The following is a 21,189-nucleotide window of genomic DNA, read 5'->3' on the forward strand; positions in this document are numbered from 1 at the left end:
CTGCGTTACATCGGCAGAATGTTCTCGAATCTAAGAGTGTTTAGGTAGGAAGCAAACACCATTGGATATTTGTAAACATCTGGAATCAGTCTTTCTCGGAGTAAACTCGTGTCCAAACAAGTCTGGCACCAAGCGTCATCATTTAGGTCGGAGTGATCGATCCCGGTCTGGGGGAAAATACCGCTATGGTGGATCCAATATGCTCTTTAAGGGAAATAGGTATTCTAAACTCCGAATGATGGTCGGAAAGCCAATCATTCGCTATTGCTGGGAAATGATTCATTGCAAACCAGTTGTGTCTGTTAAATCTCACCTTTAACTAAGAGCATACTGATGGACTGTCCGTGCAGGCAGAATGGCCATGGTTTCCGGACTGAATAATAATCACCTTTGGTGAGAAGGAAACAATGCGCGCAAAATTTAATTCTAAATCTTCCCAGTGGCGATTCCTTTTGTTTTGTTTTTACTGACACGAGTCTTACATTTATCGGTCAATGATTCGATGTACAATGCAGTAAATCTGTTTTTAAATTATTTTCTCTCTCTAAAATGGCTTTTAATTAAACGCATATTAAGTTAATTAACCTTTATTTACACCAATCAATGGACTGCGACAAGCGGCTAGAATTGTGAACCGTGGGTTTCAATATTCACAACAAACCAGGTTTAACATGTTTTGCTTGGAGCGTTATTCTGTCTTCTTAGGAATGCAAACCCAGGTTAAAAACGTGAATAATGACTATGTGAACGGACTGTCAACATTTCAGCCCCCACTCCAATTCAGGACTAAATCGCCACGTTGAATGTTCTAGTATTGCTCTCGCAGTATTTATTTTCCAAATGACAAAGAATGCAGGGAGTTGATAATAAAAATACTGAAACTTGGCCAATCGGGTTATATTCGACTCAGATCAGTGTAAATGAATGCATTTGTAGGTGGATCCTTTAGCACAAGTTACAGTGCAATTGCCTAATTCGATCAGATCGGTTGATACTGAACGGAGAGGGGCTGTGGCTGTAGTTTTATTGCTGGACCTAATGTGTAACCCGGACATCACTACAATTTACGGGAAAGGCTTCTGCCCTTTGACGTGAGTTGCTCACAGTTTGAAACATAACTGACTTGGTTTGCGCTATAAAATTGATCAATTGAGGCAGTGATCTGTTTAGGAGCTAGTCTAGTAAAGATTGGCAAATGTGTTGGCCACCTTACCACCTGTTTATTTTGGGAATACTGGTTAAAGAATACAAAAGGCTTCGATGGGAGATTGTCAGGGAGTAACAGGGAAAGTCTTGGAACATAGACGGGAGTGCCAGACACAGAGCCAGCCTGTCCTTCTCTCACTGAATGACAGCGCCAACTGTACAAAGGAACGCAAAGATGGTGAGCAAATCACCTGGTGCAGGGAACTCAATTTGACCTCAATGTTTATTTCAATCAATATCGATATATCTCTCCCTACACAAAAATGCACATAACAGGGCGCTTAATATTCTGTCTTAGGCACAGTTTGAAGATAACATTCAACAACTTGAAAAAATGAAAATCGCTTATTGTCACAAGTAGGCTTCAAATGAAGTTACTGTGAAAAGCCCCTAGTCGCCACATTCCGGCGCCTGTTCGGGGAGGCTGTTACGGAAATTGAACCGTGCCTGGCCTGCCTTGGTCTGCTTTCAAAGCCAACGATTTAGCCCTGTGCTAAACAGCCCTTGGATTCATGTTTACATTTTTTGTCTGATAACTACCTAATCGATGTTATGACAATGCTTAAATGTGTTATTAACCGCAATGGTGAGGAAGGTGCTGAATTGTTGCTGTGGCCACGTCTGTGTAACATCATGAATCGCAGGTTGTTGTTAGCGCCAGCGCTTCATTGGCCAATAGCCAGCTGTTTGAATGATTGCGAATGATACTTACAAAAAAACTAGTTGAACATTAAAAACGGAATTTGGCCATAACACCCTGGACACGGGTATAATTGGACAGAGAGAATGCCCCAGATGTGTATGGTACTTCGGGAGCACCTTCTGGACCATGTTTGCGGCAGCGTCTGATACGGATCGCTGTCAAGTTAGGAGCAGTCAAACGGTTGACTGCTTTGAGTTAATTACAAGATGATGAGTTCCGGAATGAGGAGGATGTAACTGTAAGGAATCATGTCAGCAGAGATCATTGACTGACCAAATCTTCTCCCAGCCGCAGAACCCGGTCAGGGAGAGTCACCCGGGTTAGAATCCAGCCAGGAAATGATCCATTCTCGACTCGTCTCTGGCTTCCCAGAACGGGTGGGTGGGGTGAGGCGGCAAACATGTGAAGCATCTTCTCCATAAGCATATTATTTGATTCATTGGCAAAACCGAGGGTATATCTCCCCTGAGAAATAATTGCCTTTCGGCTTCATCAGGACGGTAGACCAATACTAAATGGAAATGACGGTTCTGTGCTTGATATAAAAGCCTTATCCGAGCGCTCCACGACAGTTCTATGGACGGAACTACAATGATTCCTGCTATTAATCATGATTAAGAAATGCGACTTACTCAGTCGGTGGGAAATAAAGCCTCTAATTATATTCGGGTGGGTTTTGCTCATTTCTGTACTTTGATTTGTTGACACATACAAGTCATATCATGGTCAACGACAAGAAACTAATCACCTCTCGACACGCCAGTGTGACCCTACTCCTTAGAACTAAATAAATCTGAGAGCTCCGGCAAACTTTAGGGCGAGATACTCAGCTCAGTGTTAGTACCTATCCCACCTATTTAAAAACCTGATTTGTGACGAATAAAAGGGCTCCTGGGGACAGAAATATAATCCTACAGCTCCCAAATTACACAAATTATACATTCATCCATCTGACAACAACGGGGGGCGGTTACATTTTCGGAGGATGGATTTATATGGAATCGAATAGACAACCATATTTGTACAAGTGACAGGTTATGTTCTCGCTGAGCCCTTCACACAGTAAAAAAAAAGCCCACCAAACACCCATTCAATGGCAACGTCGGCTCATCGAGAATTCGAAATGACCTATACATTAACAATAATAAACCACCGTGCCCAAAGAACAAGATATTCCAGACTATGTAACAAAGAGAACATTTCTTGCTGAAATACAAAAAAATAATAATCTTATGCAGAATGGCGATTTTAGAGAAATTATGAACAAAAGGTTAATCATTGGTTTTAACCTTGAAGGATGTTGTAAGGAGTCGGCTAACTTTACCTGTCCGAACGCCATATTTAAGCGTGTCCCTGCAGTCCACCAATATCTGCTCGAGAGATTCAGGATTGTCTGACAGCTCTAGGTTGAAACCCTCGATTCCCTCCAAAAGCTGATGCGGGTGATGAAAGTCCAGAACTTTTGTGGACCTGTCAAAAGTTTTCTTGATGTAATTGAGGAGAATGTCGACCACTTCCAAAAGGAATTGTGTGGTCTGCTCTTCACCATTTTTGGCTGGTAACAAGTCTGAAAAGGGATACGTTGTAAGGTTATCTCTATTCCTGTGTGATGAAAACATGCAAGCTACACCGTCAATGGTGTTCATTAGTTCAGGAAGACACAGGTTAAACCAACAAAGTTTACATATCGCACTGCCCATTCAATGACAAAGCTTCTGTTCATTCCATTGTTGAAGCACAAATATTGTAAAATGCAATGAAACCATCCACTATCGTAAAATAAATGTGAGCACTAAACAGAAGCTTAAAACAATTAAAACAGCAGATAAAAATAGAAGGGTTTCGCTGTTTTTAAAAAAATGGAAATATGGTAACATGCCAAAGAAAAACCTCGGGATTATTGCAAAAAAATCAATTGCAGGAAATTATACTTACAGTTAAGCTATCACTAAGAAATTATACTTACAGTTAAGCTATCACTAAGAAATTATACTTACAGTTAAGCTATCACTAAACCAGTTTTTTTTGTATTTCATACATTACCTCTGGCATAGAGATTGGAAAAATCAGTCTCCGTGCGCCTGAATATCGAGTCCCTCTCGCTGTTTTCACTGGTGTTAAGGTTCTTGGACGACTGGCGATCCTTCAGTGAACTTACGGTCCTGCTCTTATCCTCGATGCTGTTTGTCCTTTGCAAAAAACCTACATTATTGCAAGAAAGACCGCTCAGAAATGGTCTCTTTCCGCTCCCAAACATATTGTGCTGCCTTTGTCTCGTTCACAAGCAATGCGAGTGAGATCTTGTGTCACCAGTAGGAAGATTCTGCTTATTAGATATCCCTACTGTGACCCACAACAGAGAATTTATAAGGAGTATTTGCCCGTAGGAGGGTGCGGTCACGATGTCGTCAGCACAAAACCCAACCATGCAAAAACAAATATTCGTTATTTAGTGCACTGGTAAATTCTTGCTAAATAAACCAAGACACATTAGACGGCTAGAAGCAGCCTCTGGCAGCTCGGGTCAAAAAGAGCCCCCGGCCAAAGTTTCCAATCCATCACGATGAAAGGGGTAATGATGAATGAAAGCATTATGAAACGTGTCAGTTATCTCCTAATGCCAATCTCCACATCTCCTGCTTCATTTCCAAATCAGTTCATCGCACGACTAATATTAACATAATCGACATATTTTCATTATCATTAGAACTAATTCTCTCTAAAATTGCTGGTTCAACCCATAAATGTCATTTCGGTTTATGCCCCTGTTGTATTTAAAAAAAAAACATTAAACAAGGAACTCGGGTTTTTTGACAGTGAACTGCTTCAAACATGATCTACATGTGAAAGAGCAGCTCCAGGATTTTGGGTCCATTTTAGCCCCTGGGCCCGGTTCTAATCAGAACTCACTGGAACGGAATGAAATCTCCCAAATGGAGACAGCGGAGTGCTATTAGTGTTCTCATTCAAGCCCGCTCTCGGGTTTAACCCATCCGCAAATTAGCATGCGTTCGACTTTTAACTCTTTGACCAGAGAGGCCCCGATATAATCAGCGAGGTGGAAATGTGCTTCTTATGTCAAGCGTTCGGCTCGTGTGCCGGGGAGAATGTGTTCCCTCTTCCCTCAGCGGGTGCCCACCGTTTATACTCCTGCACACTAATGATGTTATTGAGAGAACTGGAAGAAAAGGCTTTGCAACGTGCGCGTAGAATTCCAACAAAAAAAATCCCTTTCTTCCCAGCTGCAATTTTGCCAGACCCAATCATTAATTCGCCAGCTTCCTGCTTCTTGAAAAAACGGTCATCTTATATTCAACTCATCTGCCATTATTAAGGTGCCTGTTGAGAAACATTAGCCTAACACGACATAACTAACCCGACAAGAACCGACACTGCTCTTCATAATTTATCCAGGGCTAGGCTGGCATTTATGTTGTAATTTGGGCAGTTTGTGCTCCGTGGCGGCGCTATCTCACCGCACAGCGAGGTGACGAATAGGCTTTTAATAAGTTTTCCATTAATCTGTTCCCTGGAGAAAGGCGGTGCCTGGCTAGATAAGGCTGATGAATTCCGAGAAGTGAGGGACTACATTTCCACGACACCAAAGCGCTGCCTTTTATTCTAGTCAACAATCGGGTTCTATTTGTGTTCGCCACGATAGTGTACTTGACCAATTCCGCCCTCCAATTATCATTGCTGCGGAAGGGTGATTAACTCCGGGGACGGAATATTCCATCATTAGGCTTTTCATGAAAAGCGGTCTCGCCATCAAACAGCATAATGAGGACGTGTTTTAAAACCTCAGATCTGATTATTCTATTCCCTTTGTAAGGAACGTGATCCACGTTGCACATTATAAAACTCCTCCCCGCAACTTAATGCTTTAGAACATTAAAAATTGTTTACCGAGCCCGCAAATAAATAATAAATGTCCGCATCAAATCATCAAAAAGCACTGGTATAAAATAACGCCAGAGTTATCAGGCGCCATGCATATCCAAGGCTTGGAATACAAAGTTTGGAGGTGGTGGAGATCCGATTCGTTCCAACCTATTAAAGTCACTGAGCTTCTGGCCGCCAGATGGCGCAGTCGCTGTTATTCTATAGGGGGGGGGGGTGATTTGTGGCGGAATTCATTTTTCTTAGGAGTAAAATCTTCCACTTCCAGGTGCAAATTTTAAATTGGCATACACCGCAAAGCTGCATCTGGCGGTAGGAAAGTTTGGCGCCCAAATTAGGCGTCAAGGAGGAGAGGAGAACATTGGGATGTAGTTCATGCAGCATCCTACGAAAGCGGCCAACACTGCACAACTTTTAGTTCTTTGCAATGACTATCTATCCTAGGATTAATTCTTTGGAAGTCGATTGTACCACACACGTTTCATAGGGCCCGGAAGAGTGATAAAATCTCGAGCAAAAGGACAGGTAGCCTAGGGAGAGATGACAGCTGTGAATTTGGAGTGGGGTTGCACTGACCAAAGGTACAAATGCTTCTTTTGAGCTGAGGGAGAAGGTTGAGGCAGGGTCTTGCTTTAGCTGGGGGATAAATTGGAGAACAGCAGTTTAGTCTCAGAACCAGATAAGGCACACTGATAGACTCCGAATAGCCAGCTCAGGATGGAATGTTGACAGTAACAGGGGCGAACTCAAAGTGGAATAGGAGAGGGGCTGTTCTTTTTTAACCCATTGGGGAGAACTCCACAAGTTTCACACATCGAAAATGGAGATCCCAGAGACCTTGAAAACGTGGAAATAACACAAAACAAATACGCATGGTAGTTCAGGCAGAATTTTAACTGTTACCAGTGCTGGATCATTCATCCCCACTCAGTCAGCAAATGGTTAAATGTATTGCTCCGAGGTTAATTATAGTAGATTAGTTCGCCTGTTTACTGTTCATTTTCAGCTCGTTGAGGTTTGTTGATGAGAGAAAAGATTTCCTTCTCGTTGTAAAACTACCGTGATCGGAAGACACAAATTCACGTTTATCGAAGCTCCGAAACACACCCGGATGAAATGTTTGCACATTGCCAGGAATGTGCAGTAAAATAACACGCTCAGATTGCAAACTTGTGTCTCCTATTCCTGGAGGCAATTTGGTCACTCGATCAGTGTATTCGCGTCTTTCTCTGTAATGGGCATAATCGTTATGAACACTGTTATTTTCTGTGTGAAGGAATAATTTGGAATTATCTGGCAGCTAAAGTGATTTAAGGAATTCTAGGTTTTCACACTGTGACATAGAGTTTGTTCTGGATCGGAATCTAAACCCTGTGGCATTCGGAGAACTTATTCTAAACTACAGCAAGATTCTGTTTTCCAGTATGCGCCATTTGGGAGGTGTTTTAAAAAATCTTTAGCTAAGCACACGGCGTCAGCCACCGATAATTTCCAAAACGACCCATTTCCTCCAGTTGCAAGTGTTAACCGTGATTATTCCACAAGGAGGCGCCCAAGAGTGACGGAGCTGGGTTCTTTAAAAACACGAGCTATTTTCTGAAAGGAATTCACGAACATGCCTTGCCCTGCACGGCACAGCAGCCAGGCTGCCAGCGCATCATAGGCTTTCAAAAATGGAAAACGTGAAATGTATATTTTATCAAGCGTTGTGGTTTGTTTATTCACGATGGCCTACCACCTAATGGTTCCATAGATCTGCTCAAAATAAAAGAGACGTTTTAATCAAATGCGTTTTCCACGTTGGTGGTGTGAATTGTGGAACTACAAAAATGAGTTAAACATTAAGACAGATCGCAGAAAAACGGGAAAACTGCACCGAACTGAAATACAATTTATCTCTTTCCCTTTTTCCTGTTGAGTTGCAAAGAGCAGAAATATTTCCATCTACTTTCAAAAGTGCAAGTAGGTTGAAGAAAACTGAGGGAAATATGGCAAAGATACCAGCCTCCCCGAACAGGCGCCGGAATATGGCGACTAGGGGCTTTTCACAGTACCTTCATTGAAGCCTACTTGTGACAATAAGCGATTTTCATTTCATTTTTCAGGTCATTTCGGGTGAAGTGGTAATCCACGTTTCCTTTCAAACTTTTAAAAAAAACCATGTTTACTTTTGTACACTAGGGAAATGTGGGCAAGAGGCAAATTGAGTGATGTCATAGGTATTTAACCCACTAAGTTGTCAGTTTGATGTTACTGGTGGACGTTTTCTAATGTTGGAGCTGATTTGCCCATCTTTGTCTTGTTCAGGGCATGTCACAGTTTAACTGAAATGACCTTTGTTCACGGTTCCGTCCTTTAATCTCTTGACCATTCAATTGGCCCATTCAATTGGCCGGCGTTTTGCACCATCAATTAGCATATTTGACCAGGGAGTTTCTAACCTAACGTGACCGAGGGATTGCTGCATTGCCACAGATGGTTTCTTTGAGAATGAGACATGGGGGGGGTCCAAATTGCCTCTTCAAATGGAAGATCTGGATCAGATAGATCCCAGATAAAGTGTGTTCCCTCGGCAATCTGCCCTAACCAGCATCCCTCAAAACAGATAACTAGATTTGAACCTTATTGTTGTTCGTGGAGTCCTTGCCGCGGACAATTGCTACATTTGTCTACAAATGGACGGTGACGATATTTACCATTCAAGATGACTAAAAACCATTCCAAAGGCAACAATCAATTTTCGGGAAATACAGGACGTGATAGGCGCTATATGAATGATTGCATTGGTCAATCCCATTTTTGCAAATCCGTTTGCTCAAAACCTTATCTTTTCAGTACTAATTTGTCAGGTAAACAATGTGGTTGCCCAATAAGTAGGCCATGATATCAAACAATTGTTATCGATGCACACGCTATGTGTTCAGTGACCTCGTTATGTAACTGACGTGAGGTATTTTAAATTGGATTAAAGTTAGGCTTAGCAGTTACTGAATTAGATATTTTCCCAACACTGATTCATTGAGCGATTCAAGGACGGAATTGATGTTAAAGACCAAGCGTGTGAGAAACATTGTCGCTGTAATCTAAAGCAGCGATTTTTAAAACTTTCATAAAATACTGGCGATGCCTCAGAGTCGGTCAACGGGGCAAAGTCCCGTTCGGATGGAGTGCCAGCATGCGTGCGGGTTGGTTCTGAGACATCAACGTTTCTCAAAGGCCTGTTTAACCATCTGTGCTTGCTAATGTAAAAGAAAGGAGAACATACCGCAGATCTTCAGGCCAAGTTTTCTTGTACAGCCGTGAGCAACTCCGCACCAAGCGTCATAGGCTGAAACAGGGACAATGAAAAGACCGTAACTCAGATTGTATTTTTGTGACGTCTCTATGCATAACCATTCGAGTATATTCCCCCACTTATTGCATTACGCTTCCGATTGGATGACTTTATGATAACACGATAAATCGCGCTAAGAACACTTCTACCAGGAAAGCTTGGTGTTTGGATAGTGACTTATTCTCTGGAAGCAGTTTCCATTACATTAAACGCCTTACCGGAATGCAGTGGAATGAACTGTGGAATAAATGCAACTCCAAACCCGCGCACTAAACAGCCTTATTGTGATACATTCATGAACTGACACGCACGAATAAATGATGACCAGTTAAAACATTAAACACCGTGAAAGCACCTCCCAGTATTCTGTTTTTCTCCTACTTTGCTGCGTTTCCTGAAATTCCAAATAGAAACATCAGTTGGCCCGAGGGTTGAATATGTACTGAATGTTGGCACACTTCCGGGAAATTGGAAGCTTAAAACAAACTGGCGTGAAATGGGGTCAGAAGAGTGGTCCAGGAATTAATTAGCTGAAAAATGGTATTTGACTAGCTCGGATCTGCATGACTAGCGGTCAATCAGCAAGAATATTGCACTGTTTTGCACGAGTTTTAACATTCCACATCATTGATTTTGTTTGCAAATCTCCGCCTATATTTATACATTATCCTATAATTTGATCCTTTTTCACATATTAATGACTCAGCTGTGCATTTCGGAGTCTGACCCGGTAATTAATCGGCCGATAGTGCAGACTGTATAGGGGACTACAGGAAGAGCTGTGTACATTATACACTCCCCAGTGAAATGTATAAAATGAGGACATTTAGAATCAGCATTATACTTTTCAATCATTACATAAAATGCTCTTCACGTAGTCTGCCGATAGTGTGCACATATTAATATGATTGAAATTAATTAATAATTACGAACGTGCAGCATATATTTTGCTTCATCTTTCTGGTTGAATGAAACGGCAATTTGGACCTCTCTCCACAGTCTGACAGGTCCATAGCACGGCTTTATGAGGCGTGTAAACACTAATGGTATCACAAAGCCAGTACTGTAGCCACAACAAAACAGAGAGAATTAAAAAGGCTTAAACAACGGTAAGATATGAAGGCAAAGGTGATATATTAAACAAGTGACAGTTGGAGAAAGTTAACACGTATGCCCAACTTTCTGTATTTGGAATGGGAAGGTCATTATATATAGTGGGAGATGTATTTAGTTCGCGTTAACACAATAAGAATACTAATTACAAATTTCGGTAGTTGCATCCACACACGTTGCAAATGTATCATCGATAGAAGGCGACCCCATTTATCTACATTAACAAGTCATTTAGATGTAGCTCTCGGGGATAGGGATTGGTTTCGGAAAGGATTTTCCTTTGATTTTCTGGTTGGTGCGGGAGTTGATGCTTCCTGTTTCTCTGAGTGTCTCTTTGTAAGTGTGGTTATGACAGATGAACACACGTTCTCTGCCCCGCTCTCTCGGTGATTTTTGGTCACTCTGACAGCCCGGGTAAAGCCCCTCCACGACACTTGTGCGAGAAAATAAAAGCATTGACACACAAATGCGCCTGAGGTCAGTGACTGGGAGATAAAGCCTGTCATGAGCTAATGATATTGGGGCGAGGACAACCACGGGCGGAAGGACACAGACACACGCCACACTCTTACATTTTTACTGACTCTTAAATTCGCTACACCAGAACAAGCCTCGATTAACCCACTTGCTTCCCTCTTCATGGCGCCGTATACAATGCATTTGTATCTCTTTACATCGCTCTCTGCTTTAAATCTCGTTTTAAGAAGCATTGGACTAAATGACAATTTGTGTGTCGGAATTGCCACAACAATATCTTCCCTGAGAAATATATGAATTATATTTGTACAACTTCATTACTGGGTAGTTCTAATGTGTGTGTTATATAACGTCTAGGTGTGCAATAAAACACGACAATACTGAAGTAAGGCGGGGAAGGATCAATTTCACAATTGTAAAGTTTGAAAATGGAGTGACGAAATTTAAAAAAGAAACGATTCTAGGTTAGTCCAGCGTTCCCTGGCAAATGGAAAGAAATATCACGCCTGGCAGCATCTGAAGACCTTCAGGGCAGAGACATTACACATGTAACGATCACAGTGCCCGTCTTTATTTCCGGCAACTTTTTCTTTGTCAGTCTCGATTATGTCACGGACCAGCTTTTCTTTTTAACCTGATGTCAAAATTGTCGAGGCAATGTGGTAAAGTGATTAGATCTATCAGTGCCATTCTGGCCATTGCCAGTTCAATAGCTCTCTTTCCTTCACTCTATGCCGTCGCAGCTATTAGTGAGATCCGAACAGCTACAATTAGCTGCATCAGCCGCCTCGGCTTTCTCCTATAATTACACTTTCACTCACACTCTGCACTAAAAGGCTTTGTTGCGATAATGAGCAAAGTGCATTTTCAGAAATTACCAAACCGCCTTGAAATCACTGCTTAAGAGGCTTATTTTACATACAGCTGGATGCTTCTTTCCACGGGCTCTGAATTGCAGCCTCCAGGTGTAAATACAATTGAAGCAACTATCTGCACTTTGATGAGCATGGCGCATTAAGCGTTCCATTGTGATAAATGCTAACTCGATAACGGCATCGGGCGATGCTCATGGCCGCTTCCCGGGAATCAAAGTACAATAAAAAGGGTAATTAAAGTATACTTTTATTAATTCCTCATTTTCCTGGCAAACCTTCAGGTTTTGTGCCGTTTCACAGTGTACTTCCTGTCTACAGAATAACCGCTCGGTCCTTCAGCAATCTTCCTGGCTTGGTTAAAAAATAGGTAGCAATCTCTTACTTGTACTCCTGTCCCCCGGCCGTAAGTTTGTGGAGTTGGGGTCTTGACTAGTACTGGAAGATGAAGGAGCGGAAGAAGCCATTGGTCCTGGCAGACGTGAAGCCCTTGCTTAAATGGGACTGTCGCCGTCTTCCTTAGAATCCTTTCCTTTCAGCGTAAAGGCACAAAGACAGGGGTTTCTGCAAGGAAAATAGTAACAGCGTTGTTAGTTTTGTTTTGAAGGCAGCGTGTGTCTGTGTGCGCGCGTGTGCGAGAGAGAGCGATTGGCTTTGAACCCAGTCTTGCCCTTTCCAACATTTCACTTTATTAGCATTCAGGAAGCTAAAGTGCTCTCATGGAAGGCAGGAGAGGCAATGACTCGCGCGGGCACATGTCTCGCCTAATCGCCAGCAGCATTGAAATCAGCATTGGTGGAAAGATAGCACACAATCGGGCGAAGCTCGAGATATTTTAATGGAATGGCGCGCTCAAATGTTATGTGGACCAAACTGCAATAATCCCCTTTGCCTTTGCTTAACTGGCAGACATCCCACATTATGCATTCGAACAGGAAAGAGTTCCAGTCGGGCTGTGTCACCTCACCACATATACTACAACAATTGCCAGTCAACAATGTAGTAGTGGCCATTGTCAATGTGAATCTATTTGTGCAAAAACCCTTTTGCACAACCGCAGCGGTCGGGAGCAGAGATCATGGTTACACAGACTGGGATTCTTGTATTGTCCAAAACGAAATCAGCCAGACTGTAAAATAAGCAGCCTTTCTGTCAGATACCAGAAAATTAAAAGGCTGATCTGGCGCAATGTACATGTCCCATTTACAATCGGCCACGCCACAGTTAGATAGAATGAATATTGTAACTATCCGTCCGAAGGTTGGGCAAAATCCGGAGTACAAGCGAGGAATGATTACTCAACATGGAATTCACATTGACAGTGTCTGGACCATTGACAGTGTCTGGACCATTCGATAGGCACATTCACATTCAAGTACCATCCTGTCGGACCTCTCCATTTTTTTTTTGTAATTAAAGACCTCTTTCACTTACCCACTGGGATATTAACCCCCCCTCCCCAAACTATAATCCCTTCAAGGCGGAGGAGCACGGGTAAACTGGTGGTGGACCTGACCAGAATGACTCGCACATGAAAGGTAGTGTGCAATAAGATGGTGTGTTTCAGGTAGACGCTGAGAGGACCTTACCGTTTGGTGTCGACGCCCAGGTAGCAGACTGCGACCATCGGACTGCCAACAACCAAATTAGATCCTCGGACACGCAACTTTCTGTCAGCATGAAGGGCGCTTATAATACTCCAAGGGAAACGACGTCTGAATATAAATCGAGTACAAAAAAATTCCATTCAGCATGACCTTTTTTTCACAAGTACGTTTGATTTGCTGTTTTAAAAGTGTGAATCGCCCCGTTTATCCGACACGACGCACGGATGAGTCACACACACACACACACACCCTCCTCTGCTCTAAAATGTGTCATGACAATATTGACCAGGTTGCTTTGTCTGCACAAAGCTGCCGCCCCGCTGGCCTGCCCCGGGAGTGGCGTGACTTTTCACCAGGTACTTGTTTTGGTGCCTTCGGGGTTTGAGTCGCCTGGATTCTGCATCCTGATGCCGGAGCAGGTGCACCTCAGGGAGGGTGGAATATTTAACAATAGAACCCCATCTGAACTTGCAGCAGCCCCCCCAGTGTCTGACGCCAAAGGAACCCGGACGGCAGCGCTCAGCGCCGGGGCTACAAACTTTGAAGTGAATGATTCTGTTTAATCGCCTCACCGTCGGCGCTGCGAATCTTGCTTCTCAATGAATAAATTTGCAGCTTTGCTTCTGTTCACCGCGGTGTGAGCTCGAGCAACGTGAAACCATTCGCACATCTACTTCACCTCAAGATGACATAGAAATAAAATAACCCCCCCCCCCCTTCCCCCGTGTTTTATGGCCATTTGAGAAGCTTTCGCCAGTACAATTGTCAGCACGGTGTTCGCCCCATTGGCAGTGCCTTTGTGGCCACTGTTTTCGGAGCCGGGAGTAAAGATAGACCAGCAGAGGGCGGCCAAGATCGTCAGTAAGGTGCACCTTTGGGGAGTTGGCTCCATCCAGCAGACACCTCCACAAAGTACATGTCTGCTGGCTGCCTTGGAATATGCCAGCTCTTTCACTGTTCCTATTGCTTAAACATAAAATGTAGGGACACATCCAGGAATGTGAGGACCTTGACAACATGGATCTATTCAAGGCGATGACTGTCAAGTCAAATCGCGGTGAGAAATCGGGTAGACACGACACACGGAGGAAGGGGATACAGTGACGAAAGAGCAAGTGCAGTTAGATTGGTCGAGGACGGCATTGTGCAGAGAGCGGAAAGGGGGAGGATGGTGTGGGGGGCTGATTTTAAATCGGGTGCACATTGGAATTTGAACTCAATGACCCTGGGAAGCACACGGCAACAGATATGGAAGGTCACAAGGTAGACGAACTAAGGTTAAGAGAAAGAGGTCAGGATCAATAATGTGGAAGGGTTTCAATTTCATACAGTGTTTTTACCAGAAACACATTGTTGTGGACAGAACAGAATAATTACTTTCCCAAATTCACATCAAACGGAAAAGCCGGATGCATGATTACAGGTAGACCACTGGAAAAATCCCTGTCACTGCAGGTGAATGGAAACATCGGTTCAACGAATCGGTGAATGAAGAATGCAGGGTGGAGGGCAAAAAGTTCCGCTCATGGATGTATCGAGACACCTGTTGTCCTCTCAAAAGTCTACTCGTACTTCACAACATAATACCATTTATTTTCCAGGTTACCGAGTGATATCATTATTATTTTATGTCAACTTTTTCAAAGTGAAGCGCCGAAGGTGTAATCTGAATATTAAAAACAATCGGCCCAGATAAGGGACAACAATTTGCCTCACTGCATAGATTAAACTTTGCATCTTTAAATGAGCCCTTCCATTACACAAATGCTGCTCCCTTTGTTCCGGGCGGCGAGACACTGAATCAGAAGCAAATGATGGAATTCACTTGGTCTCAAACAAATGCTACTCCCCCTGAAGTACGCGGACATGGATGAAGCTGGTGGGAGGCTGAGGAAATTGGAACATTGACCAAAGTAATTGTGTCGGAAAATTAAATCTCTGAGAACCCAGAGGATTATAGAGCTCGGCGAGGGAGGGGCAAATTCTAACCAGGGACACGTAATCTTTTGAATTTGTTAAACAATTGATATTATATGTGCACAGCCCGAAATCGAGCCTGTTTCTATTTTGAAATATTAGCCCTTAAATCCAGAGCCATTATGAAACATTTTAACAGCGACTATTCATTACATATCGTGAGGTAGAGACGTGGCCGAGATCCTTCTCTGCAGACAGTGATGTGTGTGCGTGCATTGTTAAACGTATATCAACACTCTGAATTAGAAACATTACATATTTTTGATGGAATTGTCATTTCGCTTAAAACAATTCCTCTGGCCGAACTGAGAGTAAGAGATGCGACTAGTGTTGCTGATCGTTACATGTTACAAGGATGGTTTGGAATTCTAATCACCTACCTAGGTCGAGGCTACCTGCCACTATTTTTGCTTTTAAATACCAGGACCCGCGCATCAATGTAGACAATATTTGTGTTCTGGTAATATTTGAACCATTTACATTCCTGTCTACATTCTGAAGGAGCAGTGTAATTGTTGATGGCATTCAGGTGAATGACAATTTATTCTTAAAAGCGCACAGCAGTGTATCTCAATAACCAGCCAGCCTCGCCTGCCCATTGTAGAGTCCCAATAACAGAGTGCATTTCTACCCGAGCGGAATTTCAGTACATGCTCTAAAGTGAATGTTTTTTTTTCCACCGGAGAACAACAAAGGGTGTGTTATCATTGTAAAAATATAAATAGACATTGGCTGAGATTTTCGGTCGGTGCGCTGTTGCCAGAAGACGACGCAGTTTGCATGAGGCTTAGTCACATCCTTCAGAGTGCGGGAATAGTAAAGCTTCAAGTCTGGTAACTGTGGAATCTAACGCTCAGCTCTGGAAACTGCTAATTACTTTCTCATGGAGCTGAGCCAGGGATGCTCTTGCACGAATGGCTGCTCCCTGGGTGGCTAATCCTAATGTTATGAGAGTGGGATCAGGAGGTTTAACTTTTCCATTTTATAAGGAAAAGTGTTGAACGATTAGTTTGCAACGTTTTCAGAGGTCCCAATGAGATTTTTAGATGTGAATTTGTGCAGGGTTAGAACACTATTTGTGGGTAACACTATTGGGTGCATTTGGAATTGTAGCTAAAATCCCTTATCCCTAGAACCACTCTGGGAAATCTCCTCTGCACTCACTCAAGGACTCATATCCTTTCAAAGTGCAGAACTGGATGTTATACTCTAGTTGTGACCTAAGCAGAGCTCTATAAAGGTTCAGTAATAACTTCCCTGTTTTTGTACTCAGTACCTCCATCACTCAGTCCTGCTTTGCTACTGCTGGCTCAGTATGTCCTGCCATCCTCAAAGCTCTATGGACATGAATTCCCCCAGCTCTCTGACCTTGTACACCCTTTAAAACTGTACCATTAATTCGATATTGCCTCTCTCTGTTCCTTCTGCCAGATTGCATCACCTCACACTTCTCTGTATGAAACCACATCTGCCACCTGTTTGCCCATTCTGCTAGTCTATCTATGTCCTGTTGCGGCTGATTGGTATCATCCAATTGCCACACCTCCAAGTTTGGAACCTTTAGCAAATTTGAAAAAAAAAAACAATGGTCTTAGCACTGATCCTTGTGAAACTGTCTGCCATCCCTCAGTCGGAAAAACACTTCCCCTCTCAACCTATTGTAATTGGCCGGATTTGCGCTTGAAGAATTCACCTGACGTGCATCATACACCTCTTTTTTGTTTAATCATCTTCTCTATCACTCTCATCATTCAAGGACACCTGGCTCTGGTTTCCTTACTTTTTGCCCTTGTTGGAATGTACCTAGCCTGTGTCTGATCCTTCTCCTCCTTAAGAATCAGCTATTGTTCTGATACAGTTTTTCCTGCCAATCTCATCCCATTGAAATTCGTCCTCTTCCAATTTAGAAGTTCTAGTTTAGATTGTTCCTTGCTCTTCTCCGTTGCTAACCGAACTTTATGATACAATGATAAGTCTTCCACTAGTGTTCCTTGACAGACACTTGGTTCACTTAGCCCACTTGATTCCTCAGCACCACATCCAACAATGCCTGCTTCCTAATTGGAGTGAGAACATGCTGATCAATACGTTCTCCTGAACATATTTCAGAAATCCCTCCCCCACTAATTAAAAAAAAAGAATTTACAGTGCAGAGGAGAACATTAGCAACATCAGGGTGAAGGTCATAAAGCTTTGGTTCAATGCCCACACAAATGCCAGCATGGACTGGTAGGTCAATGGCTAATGCTGTGCTGCATATTCTTTGTAATTCTGTGTAATATCCTCCACCACAAAGAAACCTTCCATCTTCACAGCATCACCTGCTCCTGCCTCCCCTTCTGGTCATCTGCTGATAAAACTTTCACATTCACCTTGGTCATCTCCAGTCTTTACTATTCAGTATTCTCCTGATCAGCCTCCATGACACCCACGCTGTAAACATCAACTAATGCTCAACTTTGCTACCTATTTCTTATCCCACAACATGCTCTGCTCACCAATTACTCACTGGACTATGTTTGTTTCAGGTCACCCTATAATAATAATAATCTTTATTGTCACAAGTATGCTTACATTAACACTGCAATGAAGTTACTGTTTAAAGCTCCTAGTCGCCATTCCAGTGCCTGTTCGGGTGCACGGAGGGAGAATCCAGAATGTCCAAATTACCTAACCATGTCTCAAACTTAAATTTTTTCCCGTATTTAAAATTGTCAGCGTCTTCACATCTCCCTATCACTAGTGCCATCTCTATCTCTACAACCACTTCCCTCAAATCTCCATTCCTCTGAATATGATCTCTTGTGCAAGTCCCTTCCATCACCCGTCATTGGCAAATGTGCGTTCAACTATCTAAGCCCCACTCTGTAATTGGCTCCTCAAATTCTTCTGCTTATCTATCTCTGTTCCAGCTTTAAGATCCTCCTTAAAGCCATCACGCTTGGCCAAATCGTAGGACAGCCCTCCCTTTCTTTGCTTGACATCCATTTTTTTCTTATGGCTCAGTGAAGCATGTTGGCACACTTTTCTACATTCAAGATGTTATGTAAATGCAATGTGTTATTGTTCTCAGCATATCCCCTGTGACTGAATGTGGATAGGGCTAATAGGGCTAACACCAAGCATGTGCATAGGATGCAGAGTAGCAAATATTGAGGCTGTTGAGCAGGAAAATAGATCAAGGTATTATACTACATAAATATTTAAGATTTGTGATGAATGTGATGAGGCTAAAGCAACAAATAATAGAATATCCAAAAGTATTGCCAGGACAATTCAATTTAAAATGACACCTTTGTACCACCATAATATTAAACAGTAAGAGAACTCAAGGTACTTAATTCAGTATCATTAACTGATGGATAATACAAAGGTAGTTCATCATCAGCCGTGTCCTACTTATCACAAGCTGATATTTCATTTAAAGTCCAAGGTTTACATAAGGTCAGTTAGAGCTTAGTTAAGACGAGACGGCACATATAGCTGATAGGTTCACTGCTTTGAATAGCAAGTCCATCAGATATTTTCATTCAAAGTTAGTTCAGTTTATTACTAATAATTTCACAGCCTTAGCAATAACAGTGACCACAATTCGGTGACGTTTACGTTAGTGATGGAAAGGGATAAGTATACCCCGCAGGGCAAGAGTTATAGCTGGGGGTAGGGCAATTATGATGCCATTAGACATGACTTGGGGGGGGGGATAGGTTGGAGAAGTAGGCTGCAAGTGTTGGGCACACTGGATATGTGGAGCTTGTTCAAGGAACAGCTACTGCGTGTTCTTGATAAGTACGTACCGGTCAGGCAGGGAGGAAGGCGTAGAGTGAGGGAACCGTGGTTTACCAAAGAAGTGGAATCTCTTGTTAAGAGGAAGAAGGAGGCCTATGTGAAGATGAGGTGTGAAGTTTCAGTTGGGGCGCTTGATAGTTACAAGGTAGCGAGGAAGGATCTAAAGAGAGAGCGAAGACGAGCAGGGAGGGGACATGAGAAGTATTTGGCAGGTAGGATCAAGGAAAACCCAAAAGCTTTCTATAGGTATGTCAGGAATAAAAGAATGACTAGGGTAAGAGTAGGGCCAGTCAAGGACAGGGATGGGAAATTGTGTGTGGAGTCTAAAGAGATAGGCTAGATGCTAAATGAATATTTTTCGTCAGTATTCACTCAGGAAAAAGAGAATGTTGTGGAGGAGAATGCTGAGACCCAGGCTATTAGAATAGATGGCATTGAGGTACGTAGGGAAGAGGTGTTGGCAATTCTGGACAGTCTGAAAATAGATAAGTCACCGGGGCCTGATGGGATTTATCCTAGGATTCTCTGGGAAGCCAGGGAAGAGATTGCTGAGCCCTTGGCTTTGATTTTTATGTCATCATTGGCTACAGGAATAGTGCCAGAGGACTGGAGGATAGCAAATGTGGTTCCTTTGTTCAAGAAGGGGAGTAGAGACAACCCCGGCAACTATAGACTGGTGAGCCTCACGCCTGTTGTGGGTAAAGTCTTGGAGGGGATTATAAGAGACAAGATTTATAATCATCTAGATAGTAATAATATGATTAGGGATAGTCAGCATGGCTTTGTGAAGGGTAGGTCATGCCTCACAAACCTTATTGAGTTCTTTGAGAAGGTGACTGAGCAGGTAGACGAGGGTAGAGCAGTTGATGTGGTGTATATGGATTTCAGTAAAGCGTTTGATAAGGTTCCCCACGGTAGGCTATTGCAGAAAATACGGAGGCTGGGGACTGAGGGTGATTTAGAGATGTGGATCAGAAATTGGCTAGCTGAAAGAAGACAGAGGGTGGTGGTTGATGGGAAATGTTCAGAATGGAGTTCAGTTACAAGTGGCATACCACAAGGATCTGTTCTGGGGCTGTTGCTGTTTGTCATTTTTATAAATGACCTAGAGGAGGGCGCAGAAGGGTGGGTGAGTAAATTTGCAGACGATACTAAAGTCGGTGGTGTTGTCGACAGTGCAGAAGGATGTTGCAGGTTACAGAGGGACATAGATAAGCTGCAGAGCTGGGCTGAGAGGTGGCAAATGGAGTTTAATGTAGAGAAGTGTGAGGTGATTTACTTTGGAAGGAATAACAGGAATGCGGAATATTTGGCTAATGGTAAAGTTCTTGGAAGTGTGGATGAGCAGAGGAATCTCGGTGTCCATGTACATAGATCCCTGAAAGTTGCCACCCAGGTTGATAGGGTTGTGAAGAAGGCCTATGAAGTGTTGGCCTTTATTGGTAGAGGGATTGAGTTCCGGAGTCATGAGGTCATGTTGCAGCTGTACAAAACTCTGGTACGGCCGCATTTGGAGTATTGCGTACAGTTCTGGTCACCTCATTATAGGAAGGACGTGGAAGCTTTGGAGTGGGTGCAGAGGAGATTTATCAGGATGTTGCCTGGTATGGAGGGAAAATCTTATGAGGAAAGGCTGATGGACTTGAGGTTGTTTTCGTTAGAAAGAAGGTTAAGAGGAGACTTAATAGAGGCATACAAAATGATCAGGGGGTTAGATAGGGTGGACAGTGAGAGCCTTCTCCCGCGGATGGAAATGGCTAGCACGAGGGGACATAGCCTTAAATTGAGGGGTAACAGATATAGGACAGAGGTCAGAGGTAGGTTCTTTACGCAAAGAGTGGTGAGGCCGTGGAATGCCCTACCTGCAACAGTAGTGAACTGGCCAACATTGAGGGCATTTAAAAGTTTATTGGATAAGCATATGGATGATAATGGCATAGTGTAGGTTAGATGGCTTTTGTTTTTTGACTTCCCATGTCGGTGCAGCATCGTGGGCCGAAGGGCCTGTACTGCGCTGTATCGTTCTATATTCTATGTTCTATATTGTGTGTTTTCCAGCCTTTTCCTCTTGAGTTGGTGTCATAGGCCTGAATTTTCCAATGGCAGGGTCTCACTTCCCACTATCCGAAGAATCCCTGCCAAATACGAGTACGCCACAGCCATTTCTCGCTCAAATGAGCATTAAGTGGCTGCAGGTGGGACCTCTGCCCC

General features: G+C 43.1%; 1 protein-coding gene across 4 annotated transcripts in view; it reads right to left on the reverse strand.

Annotated features, from left to right (window-relative positions):
* The window catches only part of LOC140390654 (glutamate decarboxylase 1), a 95,923-nt gene extending 82,122 nt beyond the window's left edge, over positions 1 to 13,801 (reverse strand). The window contains exons 1-6 of one of the 4 annotated variants that reach the window (XM_072475836.1): positions 13,785 to 13,801; positions 13,195 to 13,320; positions 11,991 to 12,169; positions 9,075 to 9,137; positions 3,953 to 4,111; positions 3,234 to 3,476 (exon numbers count right to left, since the gene is read on the reverse strand). In XM_072475836.1, the coding sequence (XP_072331937.1) occupies positions 3,234 to 3,476; positions 3,953 to 4,111; positions 9,075 to 9,137; positions 11,991 to 12,072 (547 nt within the window). In that variant the 5' untranslated portion in view covers positions 12,073 to 12,169; positions 13,195 to 13,320; positions 13,785 to 13,801. Of the gene's footprint in view, positions 1 to 3,233; positions 3,477 to 3,952; positions 4,112 to 9,074; positions 9,138 to 11,990; positions 12,170 to 12,497; positions 12,846 to 13,039; positions 13,137 to 13,194; positions 13,321 to 13,784 lie in introns of those variants that run through there. The other 3 variants (XM_072475838.1, XM_072475839.1, XM_072475837.1) reach the window with 3 other exon arrangements.
* Between the last annotated feature and the right edge of the window lie 7,388 nt (positions 13,802 to 21,189).

The sequence above is a fragment of the Scyliorhinus torazame genome, chromosome 2, assembly GCF_047496885.1.
Source record: "Scyliorhinus torazame isolate Kashiwa2021f chromosome 2, sScyTor2.1, whole genome shotgun sequence".
Taxonomy (NCBI): Eukaryota; Metazoa; Chordata; class Chondrichthyes; order Carcharhiniformes; family Scyliorhinidae; genus Scyliorhinus; species Scyliorhinus torazame.